This window comes from Drosophila gunungcola, chromosome 3R (genome assembly GCF_025200985.1).
Source record: "Drosophila gunungcola strain Sukarami chromosome 3R, Dgunungcola_SK_2, whole genome shotgun sequence".
NCBI lineage: Eukaryota > Metazoa > Arthropoda > Insecta > Diptera > Drosophilidae > Drosophila > Drosophila gunungcola.
The window spans coordinates 12,816,457-12,841,272 of record NC_069139.1 but is presented as its reverse complement, the minus strand read 5'-3'; the positions used below and the strand labels follow the sequence as shown (position 1 = coordinate 12,841,272).

At 40.2% G+C, this 24,816-nt stretch overlaps 2 protein-coding genes across 11 annotated transcripts; one reads left to right on the top strand and one right to left on the bottom strand.

The window, feature by feature from the left end:
* Window positions 1–544: 544 nt before the first annotated feature.
* LOC128266598 (uncharacterized) lies at window positions 545–24,386 on the bottom strand. 2 transcript variants are annotated; one of them, XM_053003242.1, is made up of 6 exons: window positions 24,031–24,386; window positions 22,678–23,433; window positions 4,280–4,539; window positions 3,286–3,484; window positions 3,119–3,225; window positions 2,875–3,068 (listed from the first exon to the last, which is right to left on the bottom strand). In XM_053003242.1, the coding sequence occupies exons 1-6, from the start codon at window positions 24,107–24,109 to the stop codon at window positions 2,937–2,939; spliced, it is 1,533 nt and encodes a 510-aa protein (XP_052859202.1). In that variant the 5' UTR covers window positions 24,110–24,386; the 3' UTR covers window positions 2,875–2,936. The 2 variants fall into 2 exon arrangements, with proteins under 2 accessions (XP_052859201.1, XP_052859202.1); XM_053003241.1 differs by lacking the exon at window positions 24,031–24,386 and having other exon boundaries at window positions 545–3,062; window positions 3,115–3,225; window positions 22,678–23,451.
* On the top strand, window positions 3,869–21,885 carry LOC128266589 (uncharacterized). Of its 9 annotated transcripts, none has more exons than XM_053003220.1 (10): window positions 6,260–6,620; window positions 11,250–11,693; window positions 17,859–18,018; window positions 18,083–18,170; window positions 18,532–18,862; window positions 18,926–19,158; window positions 19,430–19,480; window positions 19,644–19,874; window positions 21,343–21,441; window positions 21,533–21,885. In XM_053003220.1, exons 2-10 carry the CDS (start codon window positions 11,617–11,619, stop codon window positions 21,694–21,696), a joined length of 1,434 nt encoding a protein of 477 aa, XP_052859180.1. In that variant the 5' UTR covers window positions 6,260–6,620; window positions 11,250–11,616; the 3' UTR covers window positions 21,697–21,885. The 9 variants fall into 9 exon arrangements, with proteins under 9 accessions (XP_052859187.1, XP_052859180.1, XP_052859188.1 ...); XM_053003222.1 differs by having other exon boundaries at window positions 6,262–6,620; window positions 18,535–18,862; XM_053003221.1 differs by having other exon boundaries at window positions 6,300–6,354.
* Window positions 24,387–24,816: the final 430 nt, after the last annotated feature.

Here is a 24,816-nt window from a genome sequence, read left to right as displayed (position 1 = left end):
AGAGAGATTAGTTTGCGTTGCAATTTTCTGACTGAAATTATTATAATAACCTCTGCAAGGGTATACAAATTTTCGAGCTTTTATGATATGTAATAATGTAAACGTAATGTAAAATAGTCTCGAAAAAGACGCCATTAGCAATGCCACAGCTAGAGGTCGCTAGCAGTTGTGTAAAATGGATGTAGAATAATCTGCCATTTGTGAAATTCCAGGGTCGCAAACCGCAAATTAAAAAAAAAATAAGGGTTATTTATTTGTTTTTTTTTTTCATTAAAAATCCTGTATATTTTTGAGCATACACAACATATGTAAATGTCTTCGAATGAATTGCACTCCAATGCCATCTTTTTAAATGAAAACCTAATTTTTTTAATAATAAATATGTTTATTTTGTTTTACTTTTTGTCTTCGTTTCTTTAATTAATCATTTCATGTAAAAGGCAAATAATAATAATAGTAAGAAAAGAAGAGGCTCTTGGGTACATCCGACAGAAAACGCAGTGAACGGTAAGGCGGAAATGAAACAACAGTTTATATCCTTTTGCATATCAATGTATTTATGGATTTCCTCATATTATTGAGTGTCTTGACACATATTTTTACTTATACATCCAATATAATGGTAACTTTCCTTGCGGAAACACATTTAATGCTTTTTGTTAGACACTGAGATGTTGAAAAGGTAAAATTGTACGAAGTTTTTTGTTTGTAGGAATACCGACCGCTCATGTTTCCTCATGTGGGTCTGTATCTATAAGTACGGCTACACGTGTATATGTTGTTTATCGTGTATAAGTTGTATAATAATACGAATACCATTACCATATATAACTATTGTGTTTATGTTTGACTCCGTAGGTATACAGCAATATTGCCCCAACTGTTCCATTGTGTATTATCTATTGCAATTAGATTGTATTTGCCACATTCACACACTTACATGCACACATCTGTTAATTTATTTTGATTAAACTTCAAAACTTTAATACCTGATCATTACATTTTAGTTTTAGTTAGTTTAGCTATAATTGCATAGTTGTAAATTATCTATTTTTGTGTTATATGTTTTGATTCTTTTGTATCCCATCTTTATATGTAAATTGCGACAAACATTTTTTTAATTCAAATTTAATGCTCAACATTTAACTACGTAAACAACAGAACTCATCGCTTAGTCTTAAAAATCTAAATTAATTTTCATTAATTCACTTTATAATATGGATTTGCATAATTTATTTACTTCTCCAACATTCAATTATCTATTTTGATTTATCTATGATGAGTATTATTCCGCTGATGCAGTTTTATTTTTGTTGTTGTTGAAAGGCTATCGTTACCATATGTCTACGTGATATAAAACGCTGGGGGAGGTAGGCAGATAAATAATATATAGTTTCGGAAACATTGGTGGGACGCCAAGTAAGTGTTAGTGGAAAATTAACCGGCAATTGAAAGCCGTGAAGCGTTCAATAGACAGGCAAACAATTGTTGGACTAATTTATGCACTCAATTGCACTTTCATTGATAGCTGCGGCTATCCAAACCTGTTTCTGATTTGCTTATGTACAGATAAGTATGCACTGCCAGTGTTATCCTTTGTGTATCGGTGGGTGTGTCGGTAGAGTTATAGCAGTAGAAAGGGTCATGTCATTTCTGCCATTTTCGTTCCCCGGCGTTTAAGGGTGTAGTAAATAAAATAGAGTTTCTATCGAAACTAACATAAACGGAAATTGTGGGCTTCTAGCTCTTGTAAAAAGTTGTAAGCTCGTCTAGGTTTTCCTTTGGTCTTTTGTATTTGAGTGAATGCAGTTGAGGGATTGCAAAGCTGTATGTACAACAACAAATACATGAATACATCTTAGCAGAACTTATGAAATACGCATTGTAATTTCGGCTTGCTTGCGCGTAGCAGAGGACTTAAAGCTGAACGTTTCGATACACACATAAAGCATTTTCTTGTTACTAATAGTTACTGGCAAAACAGGAAATCAACAATCAGTTAGATTCTAGGATATGGGTTTCTCAACGTCTCCACGAATTGGTGTTGTCTTAAAAGGTGTTAAGAGTTCTCGTATTTGCTCACATTGATTGGGAATAATTCCCTCATATTGTCTAACTAGGTAAGTAATACATCTAGGCGTGAGGTCTATTTAATATAATTTGATACACTTCGGTAATTAGTATAATATTTTGCTAGCGGCTAATCGACCAGTTCTTTACTTCAATGAAAACTTAAAGGTGGCAAAGTCAAGCCAAACCAAAGAATTATTAGCTCCCTATCAACTGCTGCAGTTTAGTTTGGTTATTTCACAAATATATTTCTTGTTCTATATTTTACTAGGCTTAGGTTATTGTAAGAAGTACATACAAATTACACAAAGTTGTGTTTTATTTATCATTTGATATTTCGTTCACTATTTTATCAATAAATATCTTGTGTTTTGTTTTTGTATTTTGTAGGTTTTACTTTGTATTCATCTCAAAAGTTCATTAAAATAAATGCCTTTTAGTTTGTTTGCTGGCACTTTAGTGCCGAAGAGTATCCAAGTGTTTGTATCTGATAATGTAGTGTAAATAGTTCCTTGTTCAGTTGGTGGTGGTTGGTGGTGGGGTCTGGGTATTGTTAGTTAGTTTGTTAGTTGGTTGATTAGTTTGTCTTTGCTTGCCTTTGAGTGTTGGCTAGAAGGGCCGAAGGAGGTTTGTGAAACCCACATCCTCCGCTGAGGAGGAGTTTCGAAGAAGATGTTCGGAAATTTGTAAATCACTCCGGAATTCTTCAGAAATTCGCATGCGAATTCAGCGCACATATGTATACACTTGGCGCGGTCCTAGGTCCTGCGCCTGTGTATGCTGCTGTTAGTATTGGTATTGCTATTAGTTTTTGGGCCCTCTCAAATGACACTCATGCGACGCCTGCCATTTCCGGTGCCCTCGGCTCAGTTGGCGTTGGCCAGCGTCTCGTGGCACACCTCCATGTAGTCGGGATCGTGCATGATTCCTTTTATCATGTCCTTTAGCATTGTGTAGCGTGGAAATATGGGATACATCTTCGAGCTGCCGTACTCCTCCTGCGGAATCAGATAATCAGATCGGGATCTCAGAAGCGATTTTCACTCACCTTCAGCACACGGATGAGGTGTCGCAGTCCCAGATACTTTTTCAGCAAGCGGTACAAGTCGTTTATCAGCTGCGTATTCTCGTGCTCGATTTGGGCAGTTGTCATATCTGTGGAGGATCGGGATTACTTCTTAAAATGCATCATAGTGGTCAGCTGATTTCACTTACGTTCTAATCGCTCCATGCGCTCCCGTCGCTCGGCCGCCTCCTCAGCCAGTCGGGCGGAGGTCTTCACACCCTCGCCGGACTTCTGCGTCTTCTCCATAATCGAGCAGGCCCGCATCACGTAGGACGGCACCGTCTCCTGCTTCTCCTGCCGCGGGATGTCCACCAGAGTCCAGTACTGGGTCTCCAGGCGGATGACTTCCTGTGGGGCATACAATTAATGGTCAAAATATATACATTCCTTGCTTCTTTTATATAAAAATTAGTAATAGTCTTAATCATTACTTGAAAAGACAAGTTATTTTATCAGTCAGAATATCATAGCAAGTTAGATTACTTATTTAAAAAAAAAAACCTTTTTAAGTGCACTAGCAAAAGGTATAAATCTTATAAACTCCAATATTTTTGAAATACAGCTTAGAACTAGCAACAAAAAACCAAAGGAACCATTCAATTTTGAGGTTTAGGACTTTTTTTATTTCAGTGTTCGTTGAAACCATTTTGTATTATCTTGAGTATACAATGTATACTATGAACACCAAATTTAAATTATTCCTCTTGGGACCGCGAAGCGTAATCTTCTATTGCTTATTCTTCCAGTAGCAAGCAATCAGTGTACCCGAATATATTCTTTAGGTGATTTTTCTATTCACAGCGGTAAATATTATATTTTTATTCTGACGCATGAAAATTATATAGCATAATATGATCTATCAATTGTTTTAAATGACTTGATCTTTATTGATCTTTAATTTGATTGCCTACATTTCCCATTGATTTTCATTGCAAGGAATTCTAATTCTCAAGTAATAAATATATGATGCCTATTCTATAATTCTGTAATTTGTAATTAGAGCTGTTTTGTTTAGCTCTTTCATATTTGAGTTTAAAACGTGAACGTTACTATATGTTTGCGGTTCAGATAGACCTCGAGCTCTAATCTATTTTGTTTAAATTTTAACGATGTAAAATTTTGCTATTGATAAGTGTGACTAACCTTAATCATCAGCTTGAGCATGGGATAGCGCTGGAAAATGTTGCGTTGGCTCTTCGAGTCGCCGTACTTGTTCATGAGGTTGATCAGCGCCTTCTTGGCCGTTTCGTAGGACTCCTCCAGGCGCAGCCGCAGGGATCGCAGGCGCTCGTTCGTCTCGATCACCTCGTCCCGCGTCATGCCGCTGGGCGCCCCTTCGTCCTTCACATCCTGCACGATTCGCCGCACACTCTGCGTGAACTTACCGACAAAGTTTGTTGTTGCTGGTTGCAGGGAACAAAAAAAAAATAAACAAATTAAGCTGATAAAATATATAATTGTACGGAAATTGCACGAAACACTGTCATTCATTATTCCAAATGTCAGTAGACACGCGCATTAACCCTTAATTAATCTGCGATTCATTCGGAAATTATTCGACTATGGGAAAGTCAAACTATTATGCCATGATGAAATCGCATCCAACGGATGATGCCCTTTTTCATTAAAAATACATTCCCCCCTCCACCATTCTCTCTTCTTCTGTTTTTATTTTTTTACACCGCTCTAAGAACGACCGTGCTGGGAATCGAACCCGCGACGAAAGTACGGCGGCGACTGCGGGCACAACTCTCTACCCGCACCACCACGCCTGCTATCAGATTATGACTGTCTTATGTTCGGTTTGATGGCGTCGCTATATATAGCAATTTGCCTTCCTCAACTTTTTCCTCAACTTTTTCCTCAATTTTTTTTTGCGAAAAATACTTTAGAGAATTTATAATCACTCCATTTCTTTCCAAACAGAATTAAATTATATCATTATATTATTTGACATCATCTTATCACTTATTATATATTGTTTTATAATCATTTAGAATTTCCTCTGAACGAAAAAGGTTTTTTTTTATCGGCGATTTTTTAATTAATGTACCAAATAATTTGTTTTTATTTATAAATAACATTATTATTAAACTAAGTTTTCACTATATTTTATAGTTTTTTTTTGGACCATCCTAATATAACCTTTATGACAATATCCATTTAATAAATTAATCTAACTTATAAAAGTGGGTTAAAATGTTTGCAATAAAACTTTGTAACATCATATGATAGTTAAAAGTTTTAGGCAATGTCTTTTTCTTCAACGTCAAACTATAATTTTATTTTTTATATTTTGATTTTGAAAAGGGGTTTACAATGATAATTTGTAATGTCAAGCTGGGAAATCAGTAAAAACAGTTCGTTAATTAAAACGAAACATTTGTAAGCCGACAATTTCAGAAATTTTTAAGACGTAATGGCCTCATAAAACCTTTTTGAACAATTTTTTCTGAAATGGAATAATAAAGTTGGTTCATTTGCATTTGCATTTTTATTGGTCAATGGGCCTTCATTTTCACGATGCCAATCATTTTTAGCCATTATTCAATGGGAAAACTCCAGCATCATTTGTGTGCCGTTTAATGGGCTTTTCGTTGAGATGGCTAGGAGTGCAATTAGCATTCGTCATTGTCAGTCCGTTTCTGCGTCCGTAAACGTGACATATTTCAGTCGCGTTCTTGATTTGTGTTTTGGGTTGTGCCGGTGACTTAAAACGCTGCAAATAAGTCGAGCATTGCATCTACATGCACTTGGCAATCGGGGCGCTTCCCTTTACAATTAGAAACCCAGCCATCTGTGGATTCAGTCAGAGACATTCCCTTATGTGAAAAGCGCATTGTCAGTTTCCTGCTGTGAATCATTTTACGACACAAAGATCCCGCATTGTGGGTGTCTGGAAAACTCTAATGGCTGGTGGATGAACTATGGGTGAAGGACTTTGCCCGCTGACGATGATCGTGACGTACCGTTCACAGAGAATTTGATCAGTTTGCAATAGGTTTATTGTTTTGTAAAGAGAGCACCAAAGAGCAGCGCTTTTATGCCCCAACCCGACTACCTCTCTTATTTTGTCTTGCCCAGTTTCAAGTCTATACATATAGTCGTCTACCAGAGAGATATAACATCAGTGCCAAGTTAAAAATCGCGCGGGAAGCACTGTCTGTGCGAGAGATCCGCGAATATAACATAAAGGCAAAACAAAAAAAAAAGTAAACGTGAGCACGATAAATACCAAAAACAAACAAAGAGCTAAGCAAAATATATAAACAAGTAGATACATACACGAATACAATACGCTAAAAAGAACTGAGAATACATAAGCATAACGACAATTAACCTTACGAATTATTGGGTTCAATTTCTTAAATCAAGAGAGCAGACTAAAAGCTTTATAAGAACTGTTTAACGCGAACTTTGAAGTGAAAAGATTGGCGAGTGGGATCGAGAGATAGCTCGGCACACACATATAGCTGCCATATAGGTGAGTGTCATCTGCTCGGTCGGGCTTATCGGCTTGGCCATGTGTTTGGTCTCACCATAGCTTCGGGCTCCTAATTGGTTTATTGGCTTGGCAAATTTAGCCAATGGCTACTGAATGGCTTTCGACCAGTTGGCCTTCTGATCGGCTTGCGCTTTTTGCCAGTGCAACAAATTTCCATATAAAAAGCGCATTTAATCCATGTTTAAGTCTTTCATCCCTCTTTACCGCTCGTCTATGTTAGGAATTTTTTATGTGCAGTATTGCTTTATTTACACTCCGTTTTTGCTGGCTTGCAAAAAATTTGATTTTCAAAGAATTTTTTTTCAAGCTAACATAAATTGTTTTTCTTATAACCAAAGAGGATCGCATTATCTGATGAACTTTCCAAGCTTATTGTTTATATTTTTTTTTATAACTTTGTTTCGCTTTTGATAACCTTTTTGGCACTCTCTTGACGAAAATAAAAATAAAGTTATTAAAATGTTTAAAGAACTTTTTTTATATACAGCAATAAAGTTGATTTTTTTGGAAGTATTTCTAAGGTTATCAAGCCTGTAGGTATTAAAAAAAAAACTTTAAAAGCTTACAGGAACAGCATAGTTTATTTGTTATTATTAAAGTTCCTTCGTTTCTAGATCAAAGCGAATAGCTAATAATTATCCGCAGTTTAAGTAACAACAAATGAGCTTCTTAACGATTGCATTCCAATTTTATAAGGCAATATGCAAACCAATCAACAATTACAGGTAGATATTACGATTTGTATCACGATTCGAGGGCCATTGTCATTAATCAGAACAGCAGCTTATATAGGAAAAACACCTTTTAGCCAGTTAAACTTGTTTGGCGGATCGTGGAGGTGCAGAGCTCACGCTCCTGAGACTGTGTCGTTCAAAACTGGAATTGTCCCAGATATTTTTCCCTATATCTAGAGGCAGCCAGACAGAGGACCCTTTATACATAAGCCGCTTGTGCTCTGATTCACTTGTTGGCCGACTGCCGAACTGTCATCATGCCGTAATACATTAGTCTTTCGGTTGGATAGGTGGGGCTGTGGGGTTGTGGGCTGTGGGGCGGTGTGTTTATGGGCGGTTTGGGGGCAAAAACTCTCTCGACCTTCCCGCTCATCCCATTGATATCAGCGAAAACGACAAGCGGAGTTTGTTTGACTGGTGAGCGGCGGAGAGACGACTAATGAGCAAAACGGCTTTTGTTTGTCTTTTTAGCCCCAAAGTTCCCCAGTCGACGCTCTTCGGGGTTCCAGTTAAGCAGAGTACCTGCGTAAACCAGTTTTTGCTAATTTGGCAAAACACAAAAAAACCGTCGACATATGTACGCTTTTTGTGCGGGGGCCTGGGCTTCAATATGCTGTTTGTCTTTCGGCTTTGGCTGCTTTTTTGATACTGAGACAGCGACTAAGAGGAGTACACAGCACATAATTTGGCCAAGAGCAAACGAAACGTGTCGTTGCCTCTCATTGTCTTCATTGGAGCTGAAAGATACTGAAAGTATCTCTGCACGTGTCCACGATTGTGAGGATGGCTGCGTGAACGTATGCCCTTTTGGTCCACAAATATTTCAAGTTCAACATCTTGTTCTTGCCTCTTTCATGGCACTTTCCCACTCATATTTTTGAGCACGGTAATCCCCGACTTTTGTCTGCACTTTATATATACTTAGCCCATATTTATTGTTGATTCCTTTCTTGCTTTTAATTTGCCATTTTTTTTCTTTAGCCACAAAGCCTGTTCTTTATTTTTTTAATAGTATTTATTATTGTTTAGCTGTTTTGTGACGTCGTTTCCCATATCGGTCGTAGACTTTGGGAAAGCCAAGATTCTTGGACTTCCACCAGCATTAGTCATAGTTCAAACACTGGTAATGAATCTTAACTTTTTATGACTTATTCATGGCTCATTGTGGCCATTTTCTAGGATGCAAGTGCTATTTTTAAAGTAAATAATCACCCTGAAAGGCAGGCTGTAGACAACTCAAAAACACACAGGCTTTCATCTGATGCACGAGCTAACTAATTGCCTGCAGTCTGTATTGAATTAAATTTATCTAAGCCCAAAACCACAGGCGCACGTCGAGACTTGAGGTTGAGGTTGGCTGATGACATATTTCCCACGCCTGCTGTGGCTTGTAACTGTTACCCCTTCTCACTATTCACTCTGTAGTGAAATCATAATTTTCCAGAAAATTTCTAGTTTTATGCACTCTGGGTTCATGAAAGGTTTAATTTGCATATAGTAAATAGTAATAACTATGATGCATGGCTTAAGCCAACCAGTTACAGCTGTAGACCTGACGTAATCGAACGCAAAACCAGTTCGATTATTTGTATAGCCCACTTAATGGCATATTCTTGTTCTTCCGTCTTGAGCTTAAATCATCACACCTGTCAACGACCTTCAGTCTCAAATCAAAAGTCTCATAAGCAAACACATAAGAAAACCCTCAATTAAATTCGAAGTCATGCTCTCAACTTTAGAGTAATTTGATCAAAACATTGTCATAAATTCCTATAATTAAAGCGAGTAATGACTTTAAATTAAACGGGTACTGAGTAAAAAACCTCAACTGACGTCAATTAAGTCGAGCAACCGAAGCGCTGATACTCTAAAGCCCTAAAAAAAATTGAGTTTTTAACCATTTTAACCACACGGAGCTGAAATTTCTTTTCAACAGCACACTCATTTTTTCTTTAATTCAATTTTGGCTTCTCTTTTTAAGTAGCAGTTTTTTATTGCATAATTAAAGTATCATTGAGTACAGGGTAAACCACTACTGGCTTTAAGGGTAAACAAATGGCTGCACAAAAAATCAGCTACGGGTCTAATTAAAAATAAATAGCGTGTGCCATTTATGAGTCCGATCTAGGTAGCGTTTTATATATCCGCTGTCTAATGAGCATCAGTGATTAGATGTACGGATATAATAATTATTTTTGGGATCAGAGTTCCCGAGCTCAAGAAGAAAAACATATAAGTTTCGGTCATGCTCAGTGGCTTAGATGGTTTTAAGCGGTGAATATGTCACTAGCATGAGATCATACAATGGCTTTGGAAGTGGTGGCCTATTGTCTGAATTTCTCCCAATCTTTCAAGCTCATCGTTATTACTAAACGCCATTGTCTGCATTGGGAATCCTGGTTACTAATCACATTAAATTCGGCTGAAATTCAAATGAATCATTTGTTAGCTTATATTTATTTGCTTATTTTTGGCTACGTTGTACCTGCAAATATTTAGCTTGCTTGTCATACTCGATTACCGCTGACCTTCCGCCTGCCGACATGAATTTGTATGCAAAAGGTGTGGCGCCTCCATTTCCCATTAATAATCGAAACTAAGCGTCTCGACCCCGCTAATCCTAGTGGCACGTGCTTATTACCACCACTCCCCAAAAACCCAAACCCAAAACCCAATCCCGAAACTCTAGCCTCAATCGCAATCCCTCTTCCCAGAAACCCAGAAACCGTCGAGTTTGCTCAGCGTGTTTTAATTAGTTCGGGTTGGCAAGGACTAGCTTCGCAGCGAAAACGCTTTTTGTTTGACTAATTGACCGCATTTGGGAGCGCGTGTCTGTGGGCGCTCAGGCCACGCCCCCTGTCAACGCCCCCATCAATCATCGGCAAAGTCGGAAATATCGACACGCCTCAGATTTATTGAACTAGTGCAACGTGCCTCTGCATTGCGAGCCAAGTTGAGTGCATTTTCCAGAGCAACAGGATGCGTCATTTGCATTTGGACACCTAATCTTTGGGTGTGCCCATAACAAATGTGGGTTCATTTAAGACCCGAAGTGACAATATTGTGGATTAGTCACCCACAAATGTTGTGGCTGACAATTGTCACCCTAAATGGGTTTATTGATATACGAGAATTGTAGCTGATGAATAGGTTCATTTCGATTGGTTAAAGCTGTGTAAATATTATTCAGCGAAATAAACAGATCAAGGCATGTTTAAAGGAAATGACAGCATCAGGCAATACAAGATGCGCAATGTTTTCACACGTAAAATTACTACGTTTGTCTCACCTGTGCCTAATCCATTTTGCAACTCCGAGTTAAGTTGCTCTTAAGCCACCATTTCTTCCTGGTCATTCGGACTTGACCTCAATGTTGTGAAAGTCTGTGCAAAAGTTTTGTGGTCATCCGACATTCGGCTCAGGGTTTCGCACAGACCGCAGATACTAACTGAGTTGTGGGCCATCCAAATAGCCCAATCAATAAGCAGCCACAATTCCAGGATGTTTCCGGCCAACTTGGAGTCTTTGATTTGCCCATAAATTCCTGGACCCAAATGGCAGCTAAAGTTTTGGTTCAAAATGCCAATTTGTTGGCTATTAAATTGAATTGAAGCATCGAATCGAATTAACATTTGAAAATACCCAGCCAGAAGTTTAATGGCGGAGGAAGCTGACACTTTCTTTTTATGCCAAATTTAATATGCACTACGGGGCAATGCCATAAAGCCACTTAATATTTAATGTACGTATATTTGGGCCGCACTTGGAGGAGTGCCGCCTGCTGGGGGTTGTTTGCCCCAGCCTGACATTTTCATTAAAACTTTAAGTCACTTACGGTGCCGTTATTTGATGCTACTATTTTGCATTATTCAAGGAACTGCCACCAATGCCGCAGTTGGGCAAACACAAGCGCTCAAAGAGCCGCACTCACATGAGTTGGCTGCAAATCCTTCGGATTCGTCCTTGTCCTTGGTAGGCCCGACGGGCAACACAAATAGACGTGTGCCAAAATACACAAACAAATGCGGAGCAAACGAAGCGAAAGTCTCGGAAGGCACACATGAGACCCAAAAAACAGGAAAAAAGGAAGATGGAGTCGGGATGAGACACGAAGCGGGACAGCGGATCCATTTGTGCTTGGGTAGTTGAGCCGCCGTTTGAACTTTGCCATTTAGGGCAGCCCCAAAAAATGTGCCCAAATAACGAACCGACTAAACAAATACGGAGGGTGACAAAGGCACATGCAAAGGATGGGCGTCCAATTGAAGCCACAGTTTAGCAGCCGCACGAGGGCGGGGAACCTAGCCAACATCCAACAGTGAGTAGCGGCAACAGCGTCCATGATAATGGCAATCTGTCAGCTCTGGCCAAACTAAACAATAGTCGCACCACACACGCTCACACAAAATAGACAGGATAACGCATTCAGCCAGCGAGACAAATTGACAGACAATTTAGCTGTCAATTGTGCGTTGCCAGCTCGGTCGACAGTTGAACCAACATCCCGGCATTCGGCGAATGACATTATTAGTTTTGTCCCGAAGCCAGACCATCGCCAGAAAGTCTTAGTCCTTTCGAAACACATAGCTTAAGCTTTAAAGATATATATTTGAAATATACTCATGAAGCCAAAGCGACTAATAAAGAAAGCTTACTACTTAAATCTAATATAAAATGTTAAAATATAAAATACTTAGTTCATTTAAACATTTTCGATACATTATTCTATGATTTTATTCGACTTTATTTAATTTACTCTACTGCAGATACAAACAATATTTTAAGAATTCTTATTTAAATTATATATCGCATTATAAATAACATTTACACCATTAGAGCCAGAAAAATACTAAAATTGCTTCTAACAATACTCAACAAAAGCATTAAATATACGCACAAATAAAGCACAAAATGACAGATAATAAATAAAACTCAATAAGAGAGTACATTCGTCGGGAAGCTGCCGATTTCATTTAATCCGAGCCACAAATGCAAAGCACGCAGAATAAAAACGGCGATTTGCCGGATGACAGTTGAGCCGATCCGGCTGCAGGAAGCACTAAGTGCTTGAGGCGTTGTCGCCAGGACAATGAATATGCTTGTGTAAGTAGCAGTAAGCACAGCTGCTTACTTTGGGGCATTTATCATACGCCGCGTGGGCCAGGCGTTGACATAACAATTAAGGAAATCGGCCGTGCTTTGGGGAAGATGGCGGGTAAAATACCTTGCCGGATAATCTATTTCCAGTTATATTTCATAACGACAGCCTGCCACTGACATTTCTCTTCCCACCCCTCGTCCTGCCCTTAGCTAGAATATATATGTTTTTGCCATTCCCTCTTGCCCAAGACGTTCAGATCCCGCTGCTGAGTGCATATAATTTCGTTGGCTTTGGCTTTGCGCAACTTTTGCAATTAAACCAGCAACTGCAGCCAAGTAGCCGAGTGGTTGCTCACAAAGTGCCATCAACTTTGGCGGCACTTCAAGTGGGAGGAGCTCGACCAGACCGCAACTACCTAGTGCTTGGCAGACTGGCACTTGTTGTGCTTTTAACATGTTGATATTGTTTCCCATTCCGTTTGGAGATCCCACCCACCACCCACCACGCACCACCACTCCCTCCCGTATTTTCGCAATTTTCGTTTGCGGCTCGTGCCGCTGTCATAGGGAAAGGCTCTCTGATGTCGGGCATTGCGAATGAAGTTAAGTTCCCATGAATGTGTCAGCCAGTGTGTTTTGTTGTTTTCCCTCGTTATTGTCCCTGTTGTTGGCTCGCCAGAAGACAGGACATTCAGGACATTCAGGACATACAGGACAAAGCCCAGTGACAGTTGGTACACTCATACACGCTGCACTCGCTATCCTTTGTGGGCTGACGTCCCTGACGGATGTTAAAGGAGCATGCTAACCAAGTTCTGATACCGATACCAATACCTCAACCAACGGCTCACGCAAGCCACTTGATTCAGGCCAAAGGTGGAGTGATAATGAATGCCTTGCACATTGCTCACTGGAATTGATCACTGCACTGTACGCCTCATCCTACAGAACATATTTCGTCCGGAATGAGCAACAAAAACTTGACAAGAATGGAAGAAAACATTTTCCACTTGCATTGTTTCTCACTAGATGATGATGCCCCACTTTGCTCTGTGTGCTTGTGAGTGTGCGTGCCGCATAAATTTCATTTTGAACAATAATAAGAAAAGTTGGCTGCCGTTGGGCTGCAGGGCAGGCTTCCAGTCAGATCAAAATCACACAAGTAAAAAAAGTTAAAAATGGCAACAATGGAGGGCAACAAAAAAAGTGTTTTTGTGTGCGTTAAATAACGCAAACACCAAAACAAAAGAGCGAAAAAAGGCGGCTGCTGACAGCAGGCCAGGGCCATGTTACGTATACGCACCATTGAGCGGCCAAATCGCATTACGAACACGCCATGTGGCCGATGCAACCTGTGTGCAAAAAATCCGAGCAGCTTAATTACATCCCCCAGTGGGACTGACCTACATCGATTCGGCATCGACAGTAACATCACAATTATGCAGGATTTCCAATAGCACTTTGCACAGGGTTCGATTGGTCTTCATATGGTTTTTACTATGGATACCTGACGACATTTGCATTCTGTTGAAGCTGCAACTACGTGACTTGCCTTGATGTGCGACACTTTGACACTTAAATTCAGGTAGGAAAACATCCAGGATAACTCTGTCTTCGCATCTGAGGCCACGTCATGCTCGTAAGCCAATTAGGAGGAACAAAGGCTACCACAACCAAAGTCTTATCGTTTTGCTCTGGCATAAACAATTTATGAACGAATTCTGCTAAAGAAAACACCATTAAGGCCAGCGTAAACGTAAACACTGGGTACACACAAAAAGTACAAAAAATCATTTCAAAATCACATTCGGGGGATTTTACTCACAACTTTTCGCTGATCATCAGCATCGACGTCATGATGAGCATACCAAGAAAAAACCAAGCAGTTTATTGCGTATTTTTAGGTCAGAGCAAACAGTGGATTCAATATGGCACGAGGGCAGTCGCGATGGAAGCATCTCCTTACCTCGCTGCATGTTTACCCCACAGTGTTTGCCTTTAATCGCAAATGCAATGAGTTTTCCGACTTTGATGAGTTTGCTCGCCTAAGGCCGGCAACCAAATTTCCATATCAATTAGCAACCTTCTCTCTGATCGAACATTTCCGTGTGTTTGCCCAGCCCCACCGCTGAAGTATGTCCGTATCTTTATCTATATTTGTATCTGTTTAAATACAAAACTAATAAAATCCGAGTTTCCGTGCCACTTTATGGCTTTGCCCGCCATTCAGTTACTGGCCCGAAAAGCAAATTTAGCGTAGGTGGCGGCCACAGGACATGTTGCTTCGATGACACTAGGAAACAAAACTTAAGTTTTTACTTCACTTTACTCTTTAGATGACAACACAATAAGTTAAACAGCAGTTTCTTTATTAAGAAATTAATTCATTTTCATTAAATGAAAAATTATCTTAATTTTCCTATTATAATAGTTTAATATAAACATGTAAAATACTATATTTTAAGACTTCTTCAAAAAATTCTTTAAAAATCTAAGTTTGCACTGTATTTGACAATAACAGATCACAAACGTTTGCTTTACGTAGCTTAAAACAAATAAGAAACTCTATCAAATTGTAGTACATATGGAACTTGTTACCATTATATTTAATACGATTTTCGGTACTCAGTTAAAATTGTTTTACAATATTTTTCTACTGCTAAGTGTAATCGACCTCGTCGACCAGGTTGTTTTGCGGCAGTGGAGTGGTGAAGGTGTGTTGCACTTGGCTGGCCACATCATCTTTTCGGGGCCACAGTGTTTGCGACCAAATGGCCGCACTTACGGGCAAGCGGGCCCGGGATCCGGAACCAGGAATACGGAATCCGACCCAGGTCACAGTTCGGCTGGGTTCGGCTGCTCTACAGCTGGCCGTTGGCCAAATTGCACTTTCCCCGCTACCGATAACGTTCTAATGAGTGGTAATCGACGTTCGAATGCATGTGTGCCTCGGACTGGGGGTGTCTGCGGACCGTTATTGTGGCAACCTGCCGCTCTTGATATTCAATTTGCCTTTGTGAAGCACCGCAGATGGTCTGCACAGCGGTGCGCTGAGGTGAGAACTGCAAGGACTTTGCATATAATTATTAAAATTGCCAGTGGACAGCAAACGTGCTAAGAATAATGCCCAAACCCATTTGGCATCATTAAAAGCGTCACATTTAATACGGCTAATAGCCGAGCTGAAAGATTGCATGGTGTCCTTTGTATCGTTTGGATTTTCTTCACCTGAATTTGGATGGGACATCCAAATTTTTATTACATCAACAAAATCCAATTAGGCGAAGCTGCAAGCTACACAAAAAGTGTACATGCAAGAACCCAATTAAAAAAACTTATAGTTTCTCGCCAAAATTTGCCAGAACCAAATTGGAATACTTCGGGTTAAAAATTAAAAAAATTAAAATTGTATATATTCGAGAAAATTGCGGTCGCTGTCAAAATTGTCAAAAATATCAACGCTTAAAATAGATTTCTTCCGAAATTCAATTAGGAGCATACAGTTTTTTTCTGCAGTCTTTCCAAATATTAAAACTGAATATTAAATGGAAATTCTATAATCAGAAACGAGAGAAGCGCAACATGTGTGGCTAGCAAGAGAGATTGCGCTGTGAAAATAAAACAGGTTTTTTATATTCATGAACGAGTGGGCAACGATTTAATATCCCTTTTTTGTCAGTTTGTTTTCATTTATACATCTACCACTTGTGGCTCACTTGAATTGCCGTTGTTGTAACAACAAATTGGGGGTTATTCCCCCAACAAACTTACAATTTCCGTTGGCTGTTCACACAATTTCGGAATCGAGTTTTTGTGCTGCTCCAGGTCCTTGGGTCCTGACCCAATATTTTCAGCTTCAATAAGCAGGGTTACTTGTGTGGCTTAGCAACCGATTGCCTGGCATATTTGTATGAGTGCTTGTGTGGCCGTAGAACAGTCAGTCTATACTGTATATAGTTGCATCGGTGAATCCGTTAGCATACTTTTATGGGCAGCAGCTGCAGCCGGAAGGATGAAATGCATTTCCCAAAATTATTTTATTTGATTCACGTTGGCCCTGGTTAAGGTTTTTCCGTCTGATACACAGCAACATGCGAATTTAGCAATCACCGCAACATTGTTGGGGTCAAAATATGCAAACGTTTTGGTAATTATTATGTTCAAATTCGATTGGGTAACTCGTCGATGAAGGAATTTTCAATTACTGCGATTTAGTTTGATCAAGGGCTCGGATGATTTATAATTTAACATAGTCTATGGATTATCTGCTCTTTTTAACCTTTAAGCTGTTTTTTTTGAGTGGCAATTCAATGCTTTTCGTTCTTTAATTGGTTATAGTTCGGTTAACAGAGAAAGAAAGAAGTTTTCATAAACCAATCATCGAAAATTCTCAAGTTTTTTTATGGAAACTAAGGGGTATAAAAAGAACCCTTTAGCTTAGCGTATACGAAATTTGTATGATTCAGATATTTCTTAAAATTCTAAAGCTGTCAGAAAGGTAATTGTGAAATTGTCAGCAACTTTTCCATTAAAATTGTGACTAATTTTGTTGTCATTTAATCTGTGACGGAGACTTTTATGGTATCTTGCGTGCGAACAAGAAGGTATTCTCTTATCTAAACTGACAGAGTGAGACATTGATATTCATAAAAGACATCTGTTCTAACTGACGCATGCCATATATATTGAGAACCAATTTGGAGCATTTGCTTTAGTCTAATTCAAACGGTCAAAGTAAGAACACCATTGGAAATACTGAAAAAATAATTTGGCAGAGAATATTTATTTCGAGTAAGCAGACGGTTATTTGAAGCCTAAGGATCAGCACAGAATATTAAAATTCTTAAGTGCTTAGCCATTGTCTTTCGGTGGCGAACAAGTTTTTTCCGCTTGGAAACGCTCAGCGAGACCGACCACAAGTTATGGCTGGAAGCTTTTGACGTGCTCGGGACCAGAAAAAGAATAAATAAGGAATAAAGGATGGGGAATAAAACAACAGAACGAAAGCCAACGAAAGTAATTCAAAAGTTTGCCATAGAGCACAACCGGCAACAAAAGCCAAGAAAAATTGAACTCAACTTGATGTCTAATTTAAAACAAACCCCAAAACCAAGCCCGGACAAACCGAGCCAAGCCAGATCCTGATCCCGATCCGAGAAGCCAAAACAAAACCGCAACAAAATTTACAACTTCAAAACTTTGCCATCGGTGGTTGTCCTGCCTGATGTGTGTTTGTGTTTGTGTTTGAGTTTGCCAGGGGCTTAAGTTTCTTTTATATTTTGATGGCGCCGGGTCAAGTACATAATTGAGATTGAACTGCGAAAACAAAGTTGAGTCGGGACCGTGGAACTAATGCACCATCTTTGCTTGCTGCCAATTGCAGACCCGCCAGCAAACCGACGGAGATGAATCGAACTAGCCGCAGACTTCCGGCGCTCTTGTTTGGCCTTCTGGTCTGCCTGGTGGCCCAGACCGCCGGTCGTCCTTCGACGGAGGACGTGAGTGACATGGCCATTATACCGCCGGATGCCGACAATGTGGAGGTTTGTGCGGGCTCCAGCTTGAAATCCTATCCGATATTCTTTTACTCACAAGCTCCATTCGCAGATCCATCAAGTGAAGTTCGTGAATGGCGTCATGCAGGAGGATCATCCAGTGATCATGTACAAGGAGGACTTCGTCAGTGAAGATTATGGTAAGTTAATGGAAGAATGGCAGCAAATAAAACGTGAAAATTGAAAGGCAAAACTAAAATCAATTCGCTACCACTTGAACTGGAATATATATGCACTCAGAAAACACATAATAATCAAAATGTCTTGAAAAGTATACAACTTACAAATATTTTTGGAATAATAATTTTAAAAGATCACTAATTAAGTAAAATTACCTTTATTTAGGAAAAATTACTTTAAGATGGCGCTAGAATTTAGTCCAGTTCCAGAATTTAGCTAATTTCGGTTTTTGGTTGTTTTCTTTGTGTATATATATAAGGAATTTAACCCTTTTTTATCAATTGTTTTTTTTCAATGTCAATTAAAACTGAAATTTTCAAGTAGATCCCACTAAGAACGAGACATCTTCTGGACGATACAAGAAGCACAAGCGAACGCATCACCATCGTGCGGAGACACAGCTGGAGAACGAGGGGGAAAGGATCCTTTTTGATGTCCTGCCGGACAAGCCGATCGTGCTCTCGGACGACCTTAAAACTCTTCCGGTCAGCAAGATGGAAGCCGCCCAGCTGGCGGAACCCATTAAGCTGGGAAAGCTTCCCAAGAAGTACCATAGCCGCCAGCGCCGGGACCTACACAATAAACATCAGAAAGTTATCCCAGTTTATCTTTATAATTTTTACCCCGTAGAAAAGAACTTTTTAACCTATCGGTAAGAATGAGTTGCAAATCACACATTGATGAGTGATTAACAAATTTCAATTATTCATTAAAGTCCCCCGGTGTCCAATAAAAAACCCAAATTGACTGAAAAGAAGAATAGAAGATATAAGCCAACAAACTATTTGAAACCAGATCAATCCGACGGTCAGAATCCAGATGATGTTAATACCCGAGGTGAATTCGATTTGATACACGATTCAGATCCAAAGAATGCGGATCACTCTGTTTATAACCAGAGCACTACTTCTAAAACTCCATTGTTTAGTATCATGGACAGCGCTCCAGGTAGGTTACACCTTATCTTAAACACATAAAATAATCATAATGCATTATTATTTTCAATTCTAATTTATTTAAACTATCTGACACAATTAAAAATTATTTTTCTTCAGTTTAAACGTGATACCCGAATTTTATGTTGAAAATATTTTTTACTGTTGTTTAATTCTTAATAATTATACTGGACGTATTTGTTTTCTAATGTTTGGATCTTTGTAAATATTTAAATGAACTTAATGCAGTTTTTGAAATTTAATTAATCGTAAAATCTTTTCAGTTGGTGGCCCAATTTTCGGCGTTCAAGTACCAGATAATGACGATAGGGGAGGTAAGTGAGACTTCTTGTTAAAGCTTCAAGTGAACTCAGAACCCATTCGAAACATAAATAGCATAGGGCTTTGCTAATTAACCGCTACTTAATCAGCCTCCTCTGACTATCGCTTTCTCTCTTTAACTCGACCTGACCTATTACCATCTTTATGAATTGATAGCGCCAAACTTCGGGTCCAGTGCGGGAGCCCCGGCCCCAACACAGAGACCTGGGGCAAGGCCGGCCAACCCACCGCCCACCAGCGCACCCAAGGTCAGCAACTGTGTGTGGGCGATCCTGAACTGCTGCAGCTCCGACTCCGAGAAGATCCGGTACAATTGCTTCGAGGAGTTCAACTGCCACGGCGCCTTCTGGGACATTAATCCGTGCGCCGATCGAGAAATCCGCGACGGTGCGTTGACAAAGGTCCTGAACGCCTATCCGTAGGCGGCGAACCGATCACGGCTTCTTCCCGGCGCTTCTTTTAATAAACTTGCACAAACTCTCAGAAAACAAACTTAATTTATTTTACGCATTTTAAGTTTTTACTCTTGTAAATATATATGTTTCCCGCTAAGCGATGAAAAACCAAAGCATTTTAGTTGCATTACGAATTTTTTTAATAACAACACTTCAAAATCATAACAGTATCATTAATAAATCGGCTATTAAGCATTGTGGTTTTGTTTTTTAATACGCATTACCTGTAGAATAATGTGGTAGAGGGTATTTCAAAATCCGGACAAGCCTCTTTAAACTCTTGTTCATCATCCACATTTGTAATCACCCATTTTGGGTAAATTCATTATGTCCTTCAGGACAGTGAGTAATGGGTATCTTATAGACGGGGCACTCGACTGTAGCTTTTCTCTCATTATATAGACTTCCATATCCCGCTGAAGGACGTAAGTAACTATCAAGATTTCCCAGCTAACACATGGTTCTGTTTCCAATTACTAATTATTGCCTCAGTTGTGTTGTCAATTAACGCATCCATTTCATTTCATCCAAAAACCAAATTAAAATTTTCCAATTCACTCCTGCGACTTCAATATGTTTGTTTAATTGGCTGCCAATCGACTGTCCAGACATGTAATCCACTCACAATTCAATAGCAATTACACAATCCCTTCAGCCATATCAATTAACCAGCTGCCAGAAGACCAATGGCCATTGATGGTCTATCTTTTAATTGGTCGTCTATATCGTGCCGCAGAACACAATTTACACCTGCAAATCCAATTGCACCTTCCCTGGCAACTCAGTTGGGGTATATAATTATGTTGTTTCTCCGTAATTGGCACACAAACACATATAAATAAACACTTGGCGTAGAGACAACTTGGCTGGTCATGACAAAAAAACATATATTTAAAAAAACTAATCCTTAAACCAATAAATCGAAACAATTATAAGACTAAAATATTTTTGAAAATTATTCTGCCTTTTGATTGGAATTTAAATTTTAATAAAGTTTATAAAATTATTAAAACTTTCGTTTTCTTTATTAATTTTCATATTTTGTATTTTAAAATGTTAATATTAAAGTGTTACATTTAAATTTTTTAATAATTATTTAAAAGCAACAAATATAAGGTTAATAAAAAATAATACCTTTCGAAGTAAAATGTTCTTAAAGATTCCCACACTATATTATCATAATATCGTGTGGTGTAGTTGGCTCAGCTGCTGCTGCTGCTCATTAAAGGCCAAACTCCGGGCCGTTGTTCATTAATGGAGTGAGTAGAGCTGAGCAGGCAAACTCAGTCAATTGGTGAAAGTGCACACAAACATAGCCGTACACAAAACTTCCCGCACCTTGCACCCACTAACTTGCACTTTGACACCATGGTTTACATGCTGACGCCTCTTAATTGCAGCGGATCTCGTGCCTCTAGCCGGCTTCTCGCCCCCCGGATTCGCCCCTCCCCCTGCCTCTGCCTCTCGGCCCATCGCCCGTCGGCCGTCCTTCAGGGAAGGTAAGCCGCTGCATCTGGCGCCCCCAGACCGCAAACCAAACTTACGACCGCCACATATCTAACGTACATATACATCCCGCATTCCTCGCAGACTCCATCCGATTTCCCCAGGAGATTGGCTACCAGGCGGGCAGCAACTGCCAGCGAGCTTCGAAATATTGCTGCGGCCTAAGAAATTATGGATCCCAGTACGACTGCTTCCAACACTACGACTGCCACGAGAGCCTCGCGGCCATCATATCCAGCTGCTCCTGAAATGCCCTGGATGAATCTGCTATTTGCTCCATGTATGCATTGCAAATCCATCTGTGACGAGAGCCTCGCGTTTTGAAAGCCCCATTTGCACCCTTAAGGTAATATTGGAACACACAAAATGCCATTTCTAGTCGTGCCAGTGGGGCTGGCCCTAATTAATAAAGATTTTATGCTGTTTCAAACTAATAATGTTGTACAGTTTGCTCTTTTATTTTCACATAAACAATTCTGGTGCTGGGTAAGTATGTCTCTTATTTCTCTTATTTTTAAATTTAGTATAATTTAAATTAATTATTTGTTTGTTATTGATTTTTTTTGACTTATTGACTTTAATTATTCAGTTTAAATGTATTGCAAAATGAAATGCAACAAAGAATAGCAACCAATGAATTACCCACCATTTCTTTAAAATTTTCAAAGCATTTCGAGTTAATAAAAGTAATTTCCGAACAATTGATTGTCGCAATGGAAGCTCCTCTCTATTCCTAATTTATATCTTTTTCATTTCGAGCTGTAGTTGCTCCCCCCAACACTTCCGGGGAAACGCAGGGCAGCGACAGCTTGACAACAAATCTCCGCTGAGTTCATTTGCCAGCCTAATGTCATTTCCCATGGCATTCAGGGACCCAATCGCAGGACGTAAGGCGATTACGCAGGGCCCCGCCCACTGCCCCTTGTTGCGAATTGTGTTCAGCCGAAGGGATATGGGTTCGCCACTGTTTAAGTATTTTCTATTTAATGGGGGGTTCACTACACTTGGACAGGAAATGTTTATGATTGGCGGGCCTTTAAATCCACAAAACTTGGTCCTATAAATTTCAAGCGGCTATTGCCTTAAAAATTTTACAGTGATAAATACACTGCATTGTCCTTTTTAAACATAATTATAAGCCCAAATATATGTATTAGTAAGGTTCTTGCTTCTAAAATTTTGTACCACCCTAGTGATTAGGTATTTTTGACAGTGCATGGACTACTCACCGCTGCCGCTGTCGTAGGATCTGGTGGTGGAGCCACTGGTATTGGAGCGCTTTATCTCGCGTCGACCCATTTTGCTTGCGGTCGGCTGTTGGTCCTCCGGGATTTGGTGCTGGTGATGCTGGGTCTGGTTCTGGATCTGGATCTGGTTCTGGTTCTGTTTGAGGTGCTGCTGGCAATCGCAATCGCAATCGAACTCGGAATCTCTGGACACGTGGCACGTGGCGAGGAGCGCACAGGCGGTGGAGGCAGCCGCTTTGGCAACGGCCGAACTGTACTGGCCACCGACTGGGCTTTGGTGATGCTGCTGCTGCTGCTGCTGCTGCTGAAGCTGCTGCGAGTTCAGCGAAGGTGTGGAGACTGCGGTGCGAGCGCTGCGGTGGTGCAACAAAGCCTGGCCAGGAGCGATTGCGATGGGCGGGTACTCAAAGTAGTTGGTCTGCAGCTGGTTGCCGAGCAAATTGATGGCCGGTTTGGTGGCCAAGCCGCTCGAGTTATCCGCGTGGCTGGTGTGACTGGACTGGCTGCTGCTTCGCCGGTGCTGGTGGTTCTGGCTGTGGTTCTGGTACTGCGGATGTGGATGCGGATGCGGATGTGGATGGTGATGCAGCGGGTGATGATGCGGATGGGAGTGGGGCGGAGTGCTGCTGCTGCTGGCGGGGTTCACTTGGTGCGGCGTGGGCGGCGGCGGGGGGCAGGCGTTGGTGATGCTGCTGCTGCTGGCGGAAGATGATTTGCGCAGCGATGATGGTCTCAACCCTTTGACAGGGTACAATGGGTACTATCGTCCGGCAACGCGTACCCAATCGCGGTGGTCACTGTTGTACCAAATACCTAAAAACAAAAAAGAGAACAAGCTAGAATTTTATTTAAGCTAAAAGCCATTAAATAACAACTGAACTTCTTAAGCGGAACAAATTGTGGGGTACATCCTTTCAAAAGCTTGTTCCATCAAGCTATTTCCAAACAAAGACCACGCTGAAGACGGTCTCTGCTCAATCTTGCGCAAAAAAGAGCTGACGAGTCGGCAACTGAAATGCACGGAAGTGCTTTTTCCCTTCTTGCTAGTAACAAGGTTGTTGCGCAAGTCTAATTTTATTCTAATGCCCAGCCCGACAAGGTCCAAGAGAATTTTGTCAACCTCTTAAAAAGATGTAACTAGCTCCAATTTTTCTTAGATGTCAAAGTAAAATTTTCAAATTTGTTGTCTTTTTTACGAAAAAAGAAACAGTAGCCCAGTTATTATTCTTATACTTTATTTTTTACCGTGTGCAAACGTAACAATAACCGATGTTCCGAAAAGCTTGGCTGCGTAATCGTTATTGTAGCCCATCGATAAGCGGGCATTAACTGCACACAGGGATTGAGGACAAAGTGCACTTAAAGCCAACTCCAGTGGCGACGCGTGTCCTGCATGACAACGCAGATTGCGCATACGCCCCGTTAATGTCTGCCATTAGCATGGCCATTTGGGACAGCACGGCCATCGTCGGCGTCAATTTTGCCAAATATTTGGCACATGAAATCATTTTGCGCTAATAAAATTGTACGCCCCTTGGGCGGTCCATTGATTTCCTGTAAAATTTCGGACCACAAAAACTGACCACACACACACCCACTCACCCACACCCACTCACCCACAACCGCATAGTAATCGCCCCTAATGGTCGGACATTAAGATTCACAAAGAGAGAGACCATTAATATCTATGTTCGGCTTGTAAGTGCCAAGGATTAGTCGGGGCTTGCCAATAAAAATTGATTAAGTCGCCGGAAACAATTGAAAATTGAATGAGGCGAACTCATAAAAGTATTTTCATCCCAGAAAATCGTATTAGAGCCCGATGATGGCGGCAACAAATAAATAAATTTGTTTGCTGGAAGGAAACTGATGATGTTTTTTATGCCCGTGAAGTGCATTTAACTTTTTACTACGCACAAAGCAAACATGACAAATCATCGAGCAGTCAATGCAATAAAATTAAGACTTCAGCGATAGAATCGATGCATATTGAATTAGGTGCACCGATTGGCGAGTCATCCACCGTTGACTGACGACCATTCAACAGGTTGTGTGTTGTGTGCCAAGTCAGCGAAGGTAAAATCAATTGATTAACCGGGAGAGCTTCAAATCGAGTCCATG

Coding starts and splice junctions, on each gene's coding strand:
- LOC128266589 (XM_053003220.1), top strand. CDS start 11,617: ATGCAAAGGATGGGCGTCCAATTGAAGCCACAGTTTAGCAGCCGCACG. Junction 18,171..18,531: donor CTTCGTCAGTGAAGATTATG/GTAAGTTAATGG, acceptor GAAATTTTCAAG/TAGATCCCACTAAGAACGAG. Junction 19,159..19,429: donor TATCATGGACAGCGCTCCAG/GTAGGTTACACC, acceptor AAATCTTTTCAG/TTGGTGGCCCAATTTTCGGC.
- LOC128266598 (XM_053003242.1), bottom strand. CDS start 24,109: ATGCGCAATCTGCGTTGTCATGCAGGACACGCGTCGCCACTGGAGTTG. Junction 3,485..4,279: donor TGCTCAAGCTGATGATTAAG/GTTAGTCACACT, acceptor TATGCCCCACAG/GAAGTCATCCGCCTGGAGAC. Junction 3,226..3,285: donor GCGCATGGAGCGATTAGAAC/GTAAGTGAAATC, acceptor GATCCTCCACAG/ATATGACAACTGCCCAAATC.